Below are 14,385 nucleotides of genomic sequence, written 5' to 3'. Positions count from 1 at the left end.
CTTGCTATCACCCCGTGGCTCCTCCCTGTTCACCCCTGGAGTTGCCCTCCTCTGGGTGGGGCTGTGTCCCCTCAGATGGCAGCTCCTTCTAGTGATGCTGCTGGGAGGAGGGGCTGGGACGTGTGTCTTTAGGTTGCTGTGGAAGAAGGCCATGATCCTGAAGGTGTGTCCTGGGTCCCAGAGCGCCACGATTTGGTCCTGGGCTCCCACCTGCCGGCCTGCTGACATGCTGGGCTGTAGAGCAAAGTGCTCACACCCACAGCTTTGGGATTTTTATCTGGGGTTCTCTTTTCTTAGGGTTTCGACCTTAGGGAAGACATTTAAGTCCCCAAGTCTTAGTTTTCTCATCAATAAATGGGGTTAGCAGTGCAATCTACAGTCCATTTTTTTTTTTTTTAAATCCTTGGGATTAGATAAGCTCCAGAATTCAAGATTTTTCAGCTCCAAACAAATGACATGGTGTATCTACTCTACATGACATCACACCCCACTGGGGTCTGAGAGCACCTTGTAATCATACACATGAGTGTTTCTGAAACTGAAGCCTTTGAACATTCACACTAGGGGAAATAAATGCAGATGATAAATTCTCTAATATCTGTTCAGGTATAATTTTACTACCAAATAATTTTTTAAAAATTTGTTTTCAATGTTGAGAGACTTCAAGGGATGGCTTTGTAGATAAGGACCATCCTACCCTGTGTTTCTGTAGATAATGCCACACAGTTCACAGAGGTCCAAAATGTTGATGGATTGTGCCCAGACCCGACCCAGCTGTGAGGTTTGGGATAAGACAAGTCTCCTGACAAGGCCAAGGCTGATGGATGGGGAGAACCATTCTGGAGTGGCTGTGCTGTTACCCACGTGTCTGAGCCATTGGTTCCAACTCCACAGATCCTGAACCTCAGCCATCACAGGCCCTGTGCCTTCTCTAGGCGTCTGACTTAATCCTCCTCCAGAGTTGGATCTTTCAATGATGGGTCATCAATGAAGACAACTGCCACACTGGTGACTGTGACCTGCCAGATTTCACAACACCATGCCCACCAGGGCGACATCCCCAGAAAAGGATGAATCGGGCAAGGTGTACTGCCTCCTCCATCTGCCGCAGCTCTGCTCCACCTGCATGGCCTTCTCCCTGCTGGCCGACATGGGCATTTGGAGAGGAGTCATAGGTGACTGGTCCATGTCCATCTGGTGCATCTATTTCGCTGTGACCCTCATCTTCTCCACTGTTGAGTTCTGTGATCTCCCATCCTGGTTTCCTTTCTACCAGTACAACTTCCCCGTTAGCCATGCCTGCTACGCTACCCTCGTCTGCCTCTTGGCCTCCATCATCTACTCCATTGCATATGTCCAGTTCCTGCCTTATGGTCCTTACCGGGACCAGGCCATCACCACCACTGCCTTCTCCCAAGTCGCATCTGTATTTATGCCTTGGGTGTGGCCTTCACGTGGAACTGGTATGACCTCGATGGTATCATCTGCTACGTGCACACTGTGCCAGGCCTGCTGAAGGTGCTGGAGACCTTTGTGGCTGGTGTCATCTTTGCCTTCATCAGTAGCCCCTCCCTGGACCTGCACCCTATTGTGCAACACATGGCCCTGGTGTGGTGTGTGGCCGTGTACTCCATCTGCTTCATCCTGGGAGCTGTGGTCCTCCTGTTGAAAGTGAGTGAACGGGAATATAGACTGCACATCCCATACCCCATTTTCCAGCTTGTGCTCACCTTGTTCTCCATCCTCCTCTGCATCAGCACTGTGATCCTCTGGCCTCTCTACCAGTTCAATGAGGAGTTTGGGGGGCACTCCCAGCGGTCCAGTGTTGTGAGCTGCAGTGATGAGCTCGCCTACGACATGTGCCTGTAGGATCGCCTACTGGCTGTGGCCATCCTGACAGCCATCAACCTGCTGATGTACACGGTTGACCTGGGGTACTGGGCCCACCAGGTTTCCATAGGGACTGAGGATGTCTCCAGTGCTCCCGATTCTGTCCAGTCCTATCCCGTATCTTCACTCTGCCTGGCTCCCTCTCTCCCTCCTCACATCCTTCCCCATTCATCTCACTCTCTTTATGCTTCCTTCCCTCCTTCTGCTCTGTCTCCTTCTTGTTTTGTTGCCCACATCCTGTTTTGCCTCTTTCCCTTGTTTCTTTCATGTTTTCTACATTTTCTGTTTTTTTTTTTTTTGCCCCTCTTGCATTCATCCTTGGCTTTCTCATCTCCTTTGTCCTGACCACCTCTCCCCATTTTCCTTCTTCTGATCCATCAGGACCTGAGACTCCTTCCTTCTCTGCCCACTTCCCCTTCCCACTTCCTAAGGTGCTGACTCCACAGCACACAGCCTTCTGTGCAGCTGTTCACACCCTGAGCCTCTGGAGGGGCCTCATTGCAAAAGCGTGTCTATACATGCTGGTGGTGTCTTAGTTGGTGGTATTGGGGGGTGGGGGTTGGAAGTGTGGGGGTAGGTAGCTAGGGAATGGACCCCTCTTTATCCTTTCCTCCACTGATGAACATTTAGGCTGCTTCCATGTCTTGGCTATTGCAAACAGCGCTGCAATGAACATTGGGGTGCATGTATTTTTCCAGATAATGTTTTTCTCCAGATATATGCCCATGAGTGTGATTGGAGGGTCATATGGTAGTTCTATTTTTAGTTTTTTAAGGACCCTCCATACTGTTCTCTGGGTTTCCCTGATGGTTCAAACAGTAAAGAATCCACCTGAAATGCAGGAGACCTGGGTTCGATCCCTGGGTTGAGAAGATCCTCTGGAAAAGGGAATGGCTACCCACTCCAGAATTCTTGCCTAGAGAATCTCATGGAGGATCCTGCTGTGATGTATGTCAGAGAGTGTTTTGCCTATGTTCTCCTCTAGGAGTTTTATAGTTTCTGGTCTTACGTTGAGATCTTTAATCCACTTTGAGTTTATTTTTGTGTATGGTGTTAGAAAGTGTTCTAGTTTCATTCTTTTACAAGTGCTTGACCAGATTTCCCAGCACCACTTGTTAAAGAGATTGTCTTTAATCCATTGTATATTCTTGCCTCCTTTGTCAAAGATAAGGTGTCCATATGTGCATGGATTTATCTCTGGGCTTTCTATCTTGTTCCATTGATCTATATTTCTGTCTTTGTGCCAGTACCATACTGTCTTGATAATTGTGGCTTTGTAGTAGAGCCTGAAGTCAGGTAGGTTGATTCCTCCAGTTCCATTCTTCTTTCTCAAGATCGCTTTGGCTATTCGAGGTTTTTTGTATTTCCATACAAATTGTGAAATTATTTGTTCTAGCTCTGTGAAGAATACTGTTGGTAGCTTGATAGGGATTGCATTGAATCTATAAATTGCTTTGGGTAGTATACTCATTTTCACTATATTGATTCTTCCAATCCATGAACATGGTATATTTCTCCATCTATTAGTGTCCTCTTTGATTGCTTCTGCACATCAAAGGAAACTATTAGCAAGGTGAAAAGACAGCCTTCAGAATGGGAGAAAATAATAGCAAATGAAGCAACTGACAAACAACTAATCTCAAAAATATACAAGCAACTCCTACAGCTCAACTCCAGAAAAATAAATGACCCAATCAAAAAATGGGCCAAAGAACTAAATAGACATTTCTCCAAAGAAGACATACAGATGGCTAACAAACACATGAAAAGATGCTCAACATCACTCATTATCAAAGAAATGCAAATCAAAACCACTATGAGGTACCATTTCACACCAGTCAGAATGGCTGCGATCCAAAAGTCTACAAATAATAAATGCTGGAGAGGGTGTGGAGAAAAGGGAACCCTCTTACACTGTTGGTGGGAATGCAAACTAGTACAGCCACTATGGAGAACAGTGTGGAGATTCCTTAAAAAACTGGAAATAGAACTGTCTTATGATCCAGCAATCCCACTGCTGGGCATACACACTGAGGAAACCAGAAGGGAAAGAGACACGTGTACCCCAATGTTCATCGCAGCACTGTTTATAATAGCCAGGACATGGAAGCAACCTAGATGTCCATCAGCAGATGAATGGATAAGAAAGCGGTGGTACATATACACAATGGAGTATTACTCAGCCATTAAAAAGAATACATTTGAATCAGTTCTAATGAGGTGGATGAAACTGGAACCTATTATACAGAGTGAAGTAAGCCAGAAGGAAAAACACCAATACAGTATACTAACACATATATATGGAATTTAGAAAGATGGTAACAATAACCCTGTGTACGAGACAGCAAAAGAGACACTGATGTGTAGATCAGTCTTATGGACTCTGTGGGAGAGGGAGAGGGTGGGAAGATTTGGGAGAATGGCATTGAAACATGTAAAATATCATGTATGAAACGAGATGCCAGTCCAGGTTCGATGCACGATACTGGATGCTTGGGGCTAGAGCACTGGGACGACCCAGAGGGATGGTATGGGGAGGGAGGAGGGAGGAGGGTTCAGGATGGGGAACACATGTATACCTGTGGCAGATTCATTTTGATATTTGGCAAAACTAATACAATTATGTAAAGTTTAAAAATAAAATAAAATTAAAAATAAAATAGAGAAGAGAATCTCATGGACAGAGGCGCCTGGCAGGCTACAGTCCTTGGGGATGCAAAGAGTCAGACATGGCTGAGCAACTTTCATATACTATTCTCCATAGTGGATGTATCAATTTACATTCCCACCAACTGTGTAGGAGGGCTCCCTTCTCTCCACACCCTCTCCAGCCTCTATTGTTTGTGTGGATTTTTTGATGGTAGTCATTCTGGCTGGTGAGAGGTGATATCAGATTGTTTTGATTTGCATTTCCCTAATAAATAACAATGTTGAACATCTTTTCATGTAGCTATTGTTATCTGTATGTCTTGGAGAAATGTCTTATGTTTCCTGCCCACTTTTTGAGTGGATTGTTTGTTTTGATGCTACTAAATGTCACAAGCTTTTTGTAAATTTTGGAGACTAATCCCTTATTGGTCATGTCCTTTGCAAATATTTTCTCCCATTCTGTGGGTTGTCTTTTCATTTTGTTTATTGTTTCCTTTGCCTGAAAAAGCTTTAGAGTTTAAGTAGGTCCCATTTATTTATTTTTGTTTTTATTTCCATTATTCATAGAGACAGATCAAAAAAAGATATTGCTGTGATTTATGTCAGGCAAGGCAACCTATAGATTCAATGCAATGCCTATCAAATTACCAATGGAATTTTTACAGAACTGGAACAAAAAAATCTCAAAATCTGTATGGAGACACAAAAGACCCTGGATAGCCAAAGCAATCTTGAGAAAGAAAATTGGAGCTGGGAGAATCAGGCTCCTTGACTTCAGAGTATACTATAAAACTACAGTCATCAAAACAGTATGATACCCACACAAAAATAGAAATTATAGATCAATAGAACAGAACAAAAACAGATATAAACCCATGAAACTATAGACCCAATGAGTGAACTGGGTCTCTTATATCTCCTGCATTGGCAGGCAGGTTCTTTACCACTAGCACCATCTGGGAAACCCTATGGACAATTAATCTATGACAAAGGAGGCAAGACTGCCCATTGTTGGAAAGACAGTCTCTTCAACAAATGCTGCTGGAAAAACTGGACAGCTAATGTAAAAAATGAAATTAGATCATATTTAAACTGCATACACAAAATTAAGCTCAAAATGGATCAAGGACTTAAATGTGAGACTGGACACTATAAAACTCATAGAGGAAAACATAGGCAGAACACTTTCCAACTAGCTGAGCGCTGAAGAATTGATGCTTTTGAACTGTGGTGTTGGAGAAGACTCTTGAGAGTCCCTTGGACTGCAAGGAGATCCAGCCAGTCCATTCTGAAGGAGATCAGCCCTGGGATTTCTTTGGAAGGAATGATGCTAAAGCTGAAACTCCAGTACTTTGGCCACCTCATGTGAAGAGTTGACTCATTGGAGAGGACTCTGATGCTGGGAGGGATTGAGGGCAAGAGGAGAAGGGGACGACAGAGGATGAGATGGCTGGATGGCATCACTGACTCAATGGATGTGAGTCTCAGTGAACTCCGGGAGTTGGTGATGGACAGGGAGGCCTGGTGTGCTGTGATTCATGGCGTCGCAAAGAGTCGGACACGACTGAGTGACTGATCTGATCTGATGTTTTCTGTACTTTGCTTTTTTTTTTTTTTTTTACAAAATTATTGTTTCCTGCATTAACAAATGTGTGACTGAACCTCCAATAAAAATAATAATGACCAGGTGACTTGAAATGATTGACTTGATGTATAGCTTGTAAGATCCATGATTGTAATAGTGTGACTCTAGATATGGGAAGAAGGAATAGGATGGAATCACTACCTGGAGCTGACAGACTAGTAAGACAGGTGGCCTAGAGGCTTTTGGCTACTGGTAACAGAAATTGAGTATTAGCACACCGAGTGGCCTGTATAAAAAATCCTCTCCCCTCCTGGGAATGAGCATTCCTATGACCCAGGGACAAATTGGTCAAAAGTGTCTCCCAAGCCTTGCTTGAAATTTAGAGGGGAATAGCCATAGGATTGTGTAATATCACAATCAAATAGAACAAACCACCCAGTTCTACAAAAATCAAGTCATTAGCATACTGCCATCACTGATCTAGAATCCACCCTGGAAGGAATTCACGGCAAAGACCATGATAAGGCAAGTTGTACTCTGGGAAAACTGGCAGAACCAGCCCTCAGATACTTAGACATTTCCAGTAGAAATATTTACAAACCCAATTTCTTACATCTTGCCATACTATAAAAGCACTAAAACCATTAACTATGGCTTCTGGCCTTTTTGAAGATCAATAACTTTGTCAAGAAGTGTGCTTGGTTGCATGTACCCCTTCCCTGAATCACATACATAGTGGCCCCCATTTACCTCTTTGGAACAGTTCTCACAGCTTCCTGAAAGAATGTCTTGCTGGTTATAATTCTTACATTGGCTTGAATAAAATTTTTCATTTCTTTCTTAATTGATTTTCACTCACTTTTTCATAGATATGAGCAAGTGTGCATTTATAAATATTTGCATAAGTGAAAGAAATTCATATTCTCTATTTTCATGAATTAAATTGAACATAACTCTGTGACCTCACTTCCCAGGAGGATGGAGATGCCTCTGTGCTTTAGTGAAAGATCTGTTGTCCAGGTGGGCTCACCTGAGGGACTCACTGTCCAAGTCTTGTGGTTCAGGAGGGTGGCTGCTCCATCTCTTCTGTTGGGGAGTTGAGGATCATTTGTCACAATTCCAAGGCAGGTCAAGTCCCTTCACTGTGGAGCTCAAAAGAGAGTAGAAAGGTCCTCTGCTTAGTCGAAACTTCTCGTCATAGAAGTGGTGCAGCTGGACCCCAGGGAGTGGCAGGACGTGTCCAGAGTCACCCTGTGGGTGGCAGAGTCAGAGACAGGACCCAGGTGTCCTCCTTCCCAGGCCGGCTGTCTGTCCACAGCCCCATGCTGCTTATTATAAGTGTAGCAGCAGCACCCTCCAGGCTGGGATTCTGCCCCATCCACCCTCGTTTTGTACAAACCTGCCCCATCCCCCTGAAGAGGACACTCACTGCTGCTGAGTCAGTTTCCTCATCTGCTAGATGGGGGAGGGGTGCCAGAGACCCCTGGTCCCTCCCACGCCCCCTCTTCCCGGGGCCCCTGGACTTGCCAGTCCTGGAGACTCAGATGTGGAGATGGAAGCCAGCTCCCTCCCCTCTGTCCACCCTCTCTGCTTGCTTCCTCTTGGCTGCTGGGTCCTGTTTATTGGTCACATCCTTCCTGATTACACAGACCTTCCTTCCCCATGACCTCTGCTTGGTGGGGAACATGTTTCTCTTTCATAACAAGAGTTTCCTCAGTCACTTCCCAGGGGTCTGACTCTCCAGTGTTTCTTGTCAAAAACACAAACTGTTTCCAGGTGCCCCCACAGTCTGAGGTGTCCCAGATTCCCTTGTTCTTGCACATGCTTGACTTTCCACTTCTTCAGAGTCCATCTCAGCAGCCATTTGTAGGAAAACATTGCTTTTGTGGGATTTCTAGGTGGTTCAATAGTAAAGAATCTACTTGCCAATACAGGAGACGTAGGAGACACTGGCTTGATCCCTGGGTCAGGAAGATCCCCTAGAGAAGGAAATGGCAACCCACTCCAGTATTCTTTTCTGGGAAATCCCATGGACAGAGGAGTCTGGCAGGCTACAGTCCATGGGGTCACAAAAAGTCAGACATGACTGAGTGACTGAGCATGCATGCATGCATTACTGTTGTATTGAAATAAGGCCTGATACATTATTGTTATGTTATTATGGCACTATTATAAAGAAGAATGCAAAACTCTGCATTCAGTTTCAAATAAAACATGAGAAAGATAAACACTAAAATCTAGAACCAATATGTATGTGTATTCCCAGTGCTAAGAAGAGGGTTTGACACATGACAGATGTTTTCCAGTCCCAAGTCCTGAGGACCTGAGACCCTCAGATGATGGAGAGGAGGAAGAGGAGAAGGAGGAAGGAGAGTCTGAGCAGCAGGAGGACCATCACTCCAGAGAAGGTTTCCTGAAGCAGGTGAATTGTGTTGAGAGACCTGGTGATGAGAGGGTAAATATATCTTGAGTTGCCCACATGCTGCTCAGTGGTGAACTGGTGAGAACATTTTCCATGGAGAGGTGGGAACAGAAGGCAGAGAGGGGGTTAGAGTAGATGAGAGAAGGAAGATGCAGAGGGGGGTTAGATCATGTTCAGGATACTTGTGGAGAAAGAGTGCAAAGGACAATAGCTGGGCAGGTGTAGGACCAAGGGTTTGCTTCTGCTTTGTTTTAAACTGCAAGATGCTACAACGTGGTTTGCACATGACATGTGCCATATACATGGATTGAATTCCATTTACTCATGCCAGAACGCAAACCCTTTTTATTGGCAGAATCTGACCAGTAACTGAATATTTTTGGTTCATGGCCTTGCCCCTGGACCTGAGTGTAAAAGAAAGGGGAAACTAGAGTTCAAATGATTTCCCACCAGACTTTCAAACTCATCGGTAACTTTTTTTCCTAATGCCAAATTCTGTAGACTCAGTGTTTGTTTCCCTCAAAAATTCATATGTTGAAGCCTAAATCACCAATATGTTGGATTTGGAGGTGGGGCTTCTAGGAGGTAATTAGGTCATGAGGCTGGGGCCTGTGTGAATGGGATTAGTGCCTTTATGAGAAGAAATAGGACAGATGATCTTTCTCTCCATCATGTGAGGTCATAGCCTCATACAGTGGGAAGACTGCAAACCAGGAAGAGAGCCCTTACCAGAGTTCAGCTCTCCAGGAACTTTGATCTTGAACTTCCTAGTCTCTAGAACTCTGAGAAGTAAATGTCTGTTGTTTAAGCTGCCCAGTCTATGGAGTTCTGTTACAGCAGCTCAACTGGAAAACACTGGGTCCTGGCAATATATCAGGAAGTCCAGTTTGTTGAGTTGGAGTGTTTCTTCCAATCAAAGCCTATGTGGCAGACATAATAGATCTGGGAAGAAAATTGTCATCTTCCTGAAGGACCCAGAAATATCTGGTCCTCAAGTATTTCCAGGCCTAGTGCCCTCCCCAGCCCTCACAGCTGTTATTCCCCTCCTCCTCCACCAAAGCCATGGTGCATCTTTGCTCAAGGCTGCATTTCACTGGCCCCCCTCTCTGCCTGGCCCTTCATACCATTGTCTCTGACTCTTAAACTGACCCTGGGAAAGTTATTACTATCCCAGTCTACACATCAAGAACCAGAACCTCAGCAAGGCGAGAGCTCAGGACCTCCCAGTCCGGGAACCACTGAGCAGGTCCTGGCCTTCAGCCTCTGCCAGCCAGGTCCTGCCCTTCCTTCAGCTGCACCTCGGGTCAGGCTCCTTGGGCTTCCAAACAGCAGGGGAGCCTCAGCCATGATCACTGTTTTCCAGACTTTTCCTTCCTTTAGAGGACAGGTGCTAATTCACAAAAAGATAATTTTTATTAGAATCCACCCCTCCTTCTGTAGACTCCAGTGAGTCCTGGGTGCAGTTAGGCTGAACCACCAGCCTTGCCAGCTACCCCTTGGCCTGAGCTCTTCCTCCAGATGGAGGGTGCTGGATGGGGGTCCATCAGGCAGAATGCTTCCAGCCTCCACTGAGGGCCCTCGGGGGCAGAGCTAGGATTGGCTGGCAGGATGGAGTCGGCAGCCCTCTCTCTCTGTCCTAGCCCTAAACTCTGAGAGATGGGAGGACAATAAAGAGGTGAGGATGCCCTTGAGCAAGGGTCAAGTTCAGGACCCTAAACAAGTCCCCACCAGTGTCCCCAGGGCTCCACCACCTGGTAACAGAAACCAGCGATTCTACCAGGTGACACAGCACACCCCCTGAACTCAGGATGCTGGGCCAGGCCAGCATTTGCCCTTTTCTCCCATTTCTCAGCAAACCCACTCAAACTCTCTCATCCCCCAGCAGGAAAAGCATTTGTTCTTTCCATATAGAGGAGAAACTGTGCTCCAAGTGAGTAAGTTTCTTGGCTGCGGAGCCTGGCCCAGACAGCAGCACACTGGGCAGGAAGTGGGCGGCGTTCGTATCACTCCTGGGACCAAACTGGCTGGATCTTCACCTTCGGAGGCAGTGATGCTGTCCTGATGGGGCTGGGCGCTGGGGAGCAAGGTGGTGGGATGTGTGCCTGGAGACAGCAGATGAGGGTGGAGAATCCTGTCCCTGAATAGGTCTTTCTCCATCGGGTGGGGCTGGGGGCAGAGGAAGAAGGGGAGGAGGGGTGGCTACAGAGTGTTAGAGGGGCAGGCTCCCTTCCCAATCCCTGTACTCCTCCAGCTAACAGGTCTGAGTCACAGGTGCCCCAAGGGAGCTCAGCAAGGCATGGCCACTGTAAACAGCCTTTTTAGACCACCCCCCAGATTTCGCTTGGTTCCTCCAGGGTTAGGTAGCACTAAGGGCTCACGTCCCTGTCTTCTAGTTCATTTTGCCAGAGCCTCAGGAACATACTGGAGAAGGCAATGGCACCCCACTCCAGTACTCTTGCCTGGAAAATCCCATGGATGGAAGAACCTGGTAGGCTGCAGTCCATGGGGTCGCTGGGAGTCGGACACGACTGAGCGACTTCACTTTCATTTTTCACTTTCATGCATTGGAAAAGGAAATGGCAACCCACTCCAGTGTTCTTGCCTGGAGAATCCCAGGGACGGGGGAGCCTGGTGGGCTGCCGTCTCTGGGGTCACACAGAGTTGGACATGACTGAAGTGACTTAGCAGCAGCAGGAATGTACAGGTCTTTCCAAAACCAGCTCTGGGCTGGAGGACACGCTGGATGCCCCTGGCTCAGCTGAGTTCTGGTTTTCTTCCCACCTTTTCCTCATTTGTTAGGAATCCACTGTGAATGGGTTTGGGGGACATGGGCAGAGAAGGGACAAGGAGGCCAGGGAGTTGGGGTGGCTGGTGGGGCACAGGTGAAATGCAATCCAGATAAAGGCAAACCATTGAATAAATTGGGGACATTTAACCTGGAAAGTCAAAGATCCAGGGTTGAGACAGAGACATGAGAATGAGCTAAAGATGGGTGACAGGTCGCCATGTGGAAGTGACACTGGATTTGTACTAGGTGGAAGCTTCAGTGGGGAAAGTCCTGTGTGTATAAACCAGGGACCCAACCCTCCGAGCAGTGCTTTCCAGACAATGACTCCCCTGTCCTTGGGCACATCCAGGCCAGAGTCCACGGCCCAGATGAAAGGAGTCAGGTGGCAAGTGGGAGGTGGGCTAGGGCTCAGGGCTCAGCCTGATGACCTGAGTCCAGACACAGCCCTGAACATGGTTCCACGGGCCAGCATTTCTTCACAGACACCATCAGCTGGGCTGAGAGACACCTGCCCAGTGCAGCCTGTATTCTCAGTCCTGACAAGCATCAGACCAGGGTCACTGGCCTGTTCCTGGATCAGCTGCTTAGGCATTTAGAGTTGTGAGCCCTGGAGCAGAGGCCCTGACCACACTCATCACCCTTCCCTTCTCTAGGTTCATCAGCAGGCCCACCTGGTCATCATTATTTTTATTGGAGCCTCAATCTCACAAATTACATTTGTTAATATAAGAAACAACAGTATTGTCAAATAGGCAGAGTACAAGTGAAATAGCTTGTGAGATTAATAAGCTCATAAGTAAATAGTGTTATCTTCTAAGGAGTCACATGGCTGGGGCCAGAAGAAGAAAAATTCATCTTTATGGTAGAGCAGGTATTTCTCGCCTTGGGGAGGTCAGGTTAACACATATTGCAGATGCTCACTGCACTCTAGAGGGGAGGGAGGAGGCCCAAAAGGGCAGAGAAAAAAAACTATGTTGAAATGTTTCCTGTCTTGCCTTGAAATACAATTTTTATTTCATTACTTCTTAAAATTTGCCTGCCATGTGCACCACCTCTTGGAAGCCCTCCCCACCCACCGCACCTTCCTCTGTGTGAAGATCACATGGTTCATCCCAGTACAGCAGTGAGGGGCAGCAGGGCAGGGGGGTCCTTCCCTGCCCGTCCCCCACAGCTCTGCTAGCCTGGCCCCTCTGGCCCTGGTGACACCAGAATGCTGGGCTCTGAGGCTTTGTGGCTGAGAGCAGGAGAGGAAGAAGGCTTGTGGGGGCTTCCCGGCCTCCAGTTACTGTAAAGGGCTGCTGGTCTGAATTCATCCATGAAGAGGGTCGGGGAGGCACATGCATACGCACGCACTGAGCCTACATCCAGGCACCTTTAAAGGAAGCATCCTGGTGCTGGCAGAGGGTTTTAATAGCTAAGGATTTGGGGCTTTGGAGTGGGGCCAAACTGCTAGTTTGCTCTAATGGGCTGAAGCCCTAGACTCAGCCTGAGGGGGTGTGGGGAGTCGCTGGGTGCGGTTCACAGAGGGGGTCTTTTGGGTGAGCATGGAAGTCCAAGTTGGCTAGGGTACTTCTGAACTCTAGACACATTGAGGGCAGTCAGGACCTTTTGATTTTGTTTTCCTTTGTCTTTGTCCTTTATATTAGGTTGGGGAAAAAAGAACATTATGATGTAGAACAAGAGACAAGGCTTCTCTCTATGATTGCCAGCAAAGGCTGATAGGAACCAGAAGCTCCAGGGAATTTAAAACACACACAGACACACATATATTTTATATATGTACACACACACACACACACATTATAAAATACATTATGTAGATCACATTATGCCTGGGGCCCAGAGCACAAGGAAGCAAGAGTAGAAAGCAACTGACTCACAGAAACACATGTGTGCACCACACACTCAAGCACTTCGGTTTCTTTAACTACAAAAGCAGCAATTCTCCACCACCTCAACACATCTGCCCAAGATTTTTTAAAAAGAAATGTCCCTTTAAGAACAAGGCCACCCAGTAAATTCTGAACCCCTGATTAGAAAAGTAAAAAAAAAAAAAATCAAGGGAACAACAGCATTGAGGCTGCAGTGTCCATGGTCTTCTCCCTGCAGAGGCAGGGCCTGCTGCTTTGATCACTGGGGCAGGAGAGCCACATCACTGCCCCTCACCAAGACTGCAGACAGGTGTCTGCAAGTCCCTGGGGTTCTTCACCAGCTCCTTTTTTTTTTTTTTTTTTTTAATAGAAATTTGTTTAATTAGTATACATGTGTTCCCCATCCTGAACCCTCCTCCCTCCTCCCTCTCCACACCATCCCTCTGGGTCGTCCCAGTGCACCAGCCCCAAGCATCCAGCATCGTGCATTGAACCTGGACTGGCATCTCGTTTCATACATGACGTTTCACATGTTTCAATGCCATTCTCCCAAATCTTCCCACCCTCTCCCTCTCCCACAGAGTCCATAAGACTGTTCTATACATCAGTGTCTCTTTTGCTGTCTTGTATACAGGGTTATCGTTGCCATCTTTCTAAATTCCATATATATGCGTTAGTATACTGTATTGGTGTTTTTCCTTCTGGCTTACTTCACTCTGTATAATAGGCTCCAGTTTCATCCACCTCATTAGAACTGATTCAAATGTATTCTTTTTAATGGCTGAGTAATACTCCATTGTGTATATGTACCACCGCTTTCTTATCCATTCATCTGCTGATGGACATCTAGGTTGCTTCCATGTCCTGGCTATTATAAACAGTGCTGCGATGAACATTGGGGTACACGTGTCTCTTTCCCTTCTGGTTTCCTCAGTGTGTATGCCCAGCAGTGGGATTGCTGGATCATAAGACAGTTCTATTTCCAGTTTTTTAAGGAATCTCCACACTGTTCTCCATAGTGGCTGTACTAGTTTGCATTCCCACCAACAGTGTAAGAGGGTTCCCTTTTCTCCACACCCTCTCCAGCATTTATTATTTGTAGACTTTTGGATCGCAGCCATTCTGACTGGTGTGAAATGGTACCTCATAGTGGTTTTGATTTGCATTTCTCTGATAATGA

At 46.5% G+C, this 14,385-nt stretch overlaps 1 protein-coding gene across 1 annotated transcript; it reads left to right on the top strand.

Annotated features, from left to right (window-relative positions):
* The first annotated feature begins 1,039 nt into the window (after window positions 1-1,039).
* Window positions 1,040-1,869, top strand: LOC113880093 (myeloid-associated differentiation marker-like). Its single transcript, XM_027522101.1, has 2 exons — window positions 1,040-1,359; window positions 1,419-1,869. The coding sequence occupies exons 1-2, from the start codon at window positions 1,040-1,042 to the stop codon at window positions 1,867-1,869; spliced, it is 771 nt and encodes a 256-aa protein (XP_027377902.1).
* Window positions 1,870-14,385: the final 12,516 nt, after the last annotated feature.

Source organism: Bos indicus x Bos taurus, chromosome 21 (genome assembly GCF_003369695.1).
Source record: "Bos indicus x Bos taurus breed Angus x Brahman F1 hybrid chromosome 21, Bos_hybrid_MaternalHap_v2.0, whole genome shotgun sequence".
Lineage (NCBI taxonomy): Eukaryota > Metazoa > Chordata > Mammalia > Artiodactyla > Bovidae > Bos > Bos indicus x Bos taurus.
The sequence above is the reverse complement of the archived record's forward strand: the minus strand, read 5'-3'. Positions and strand labels throughout refer to the sequence as shown.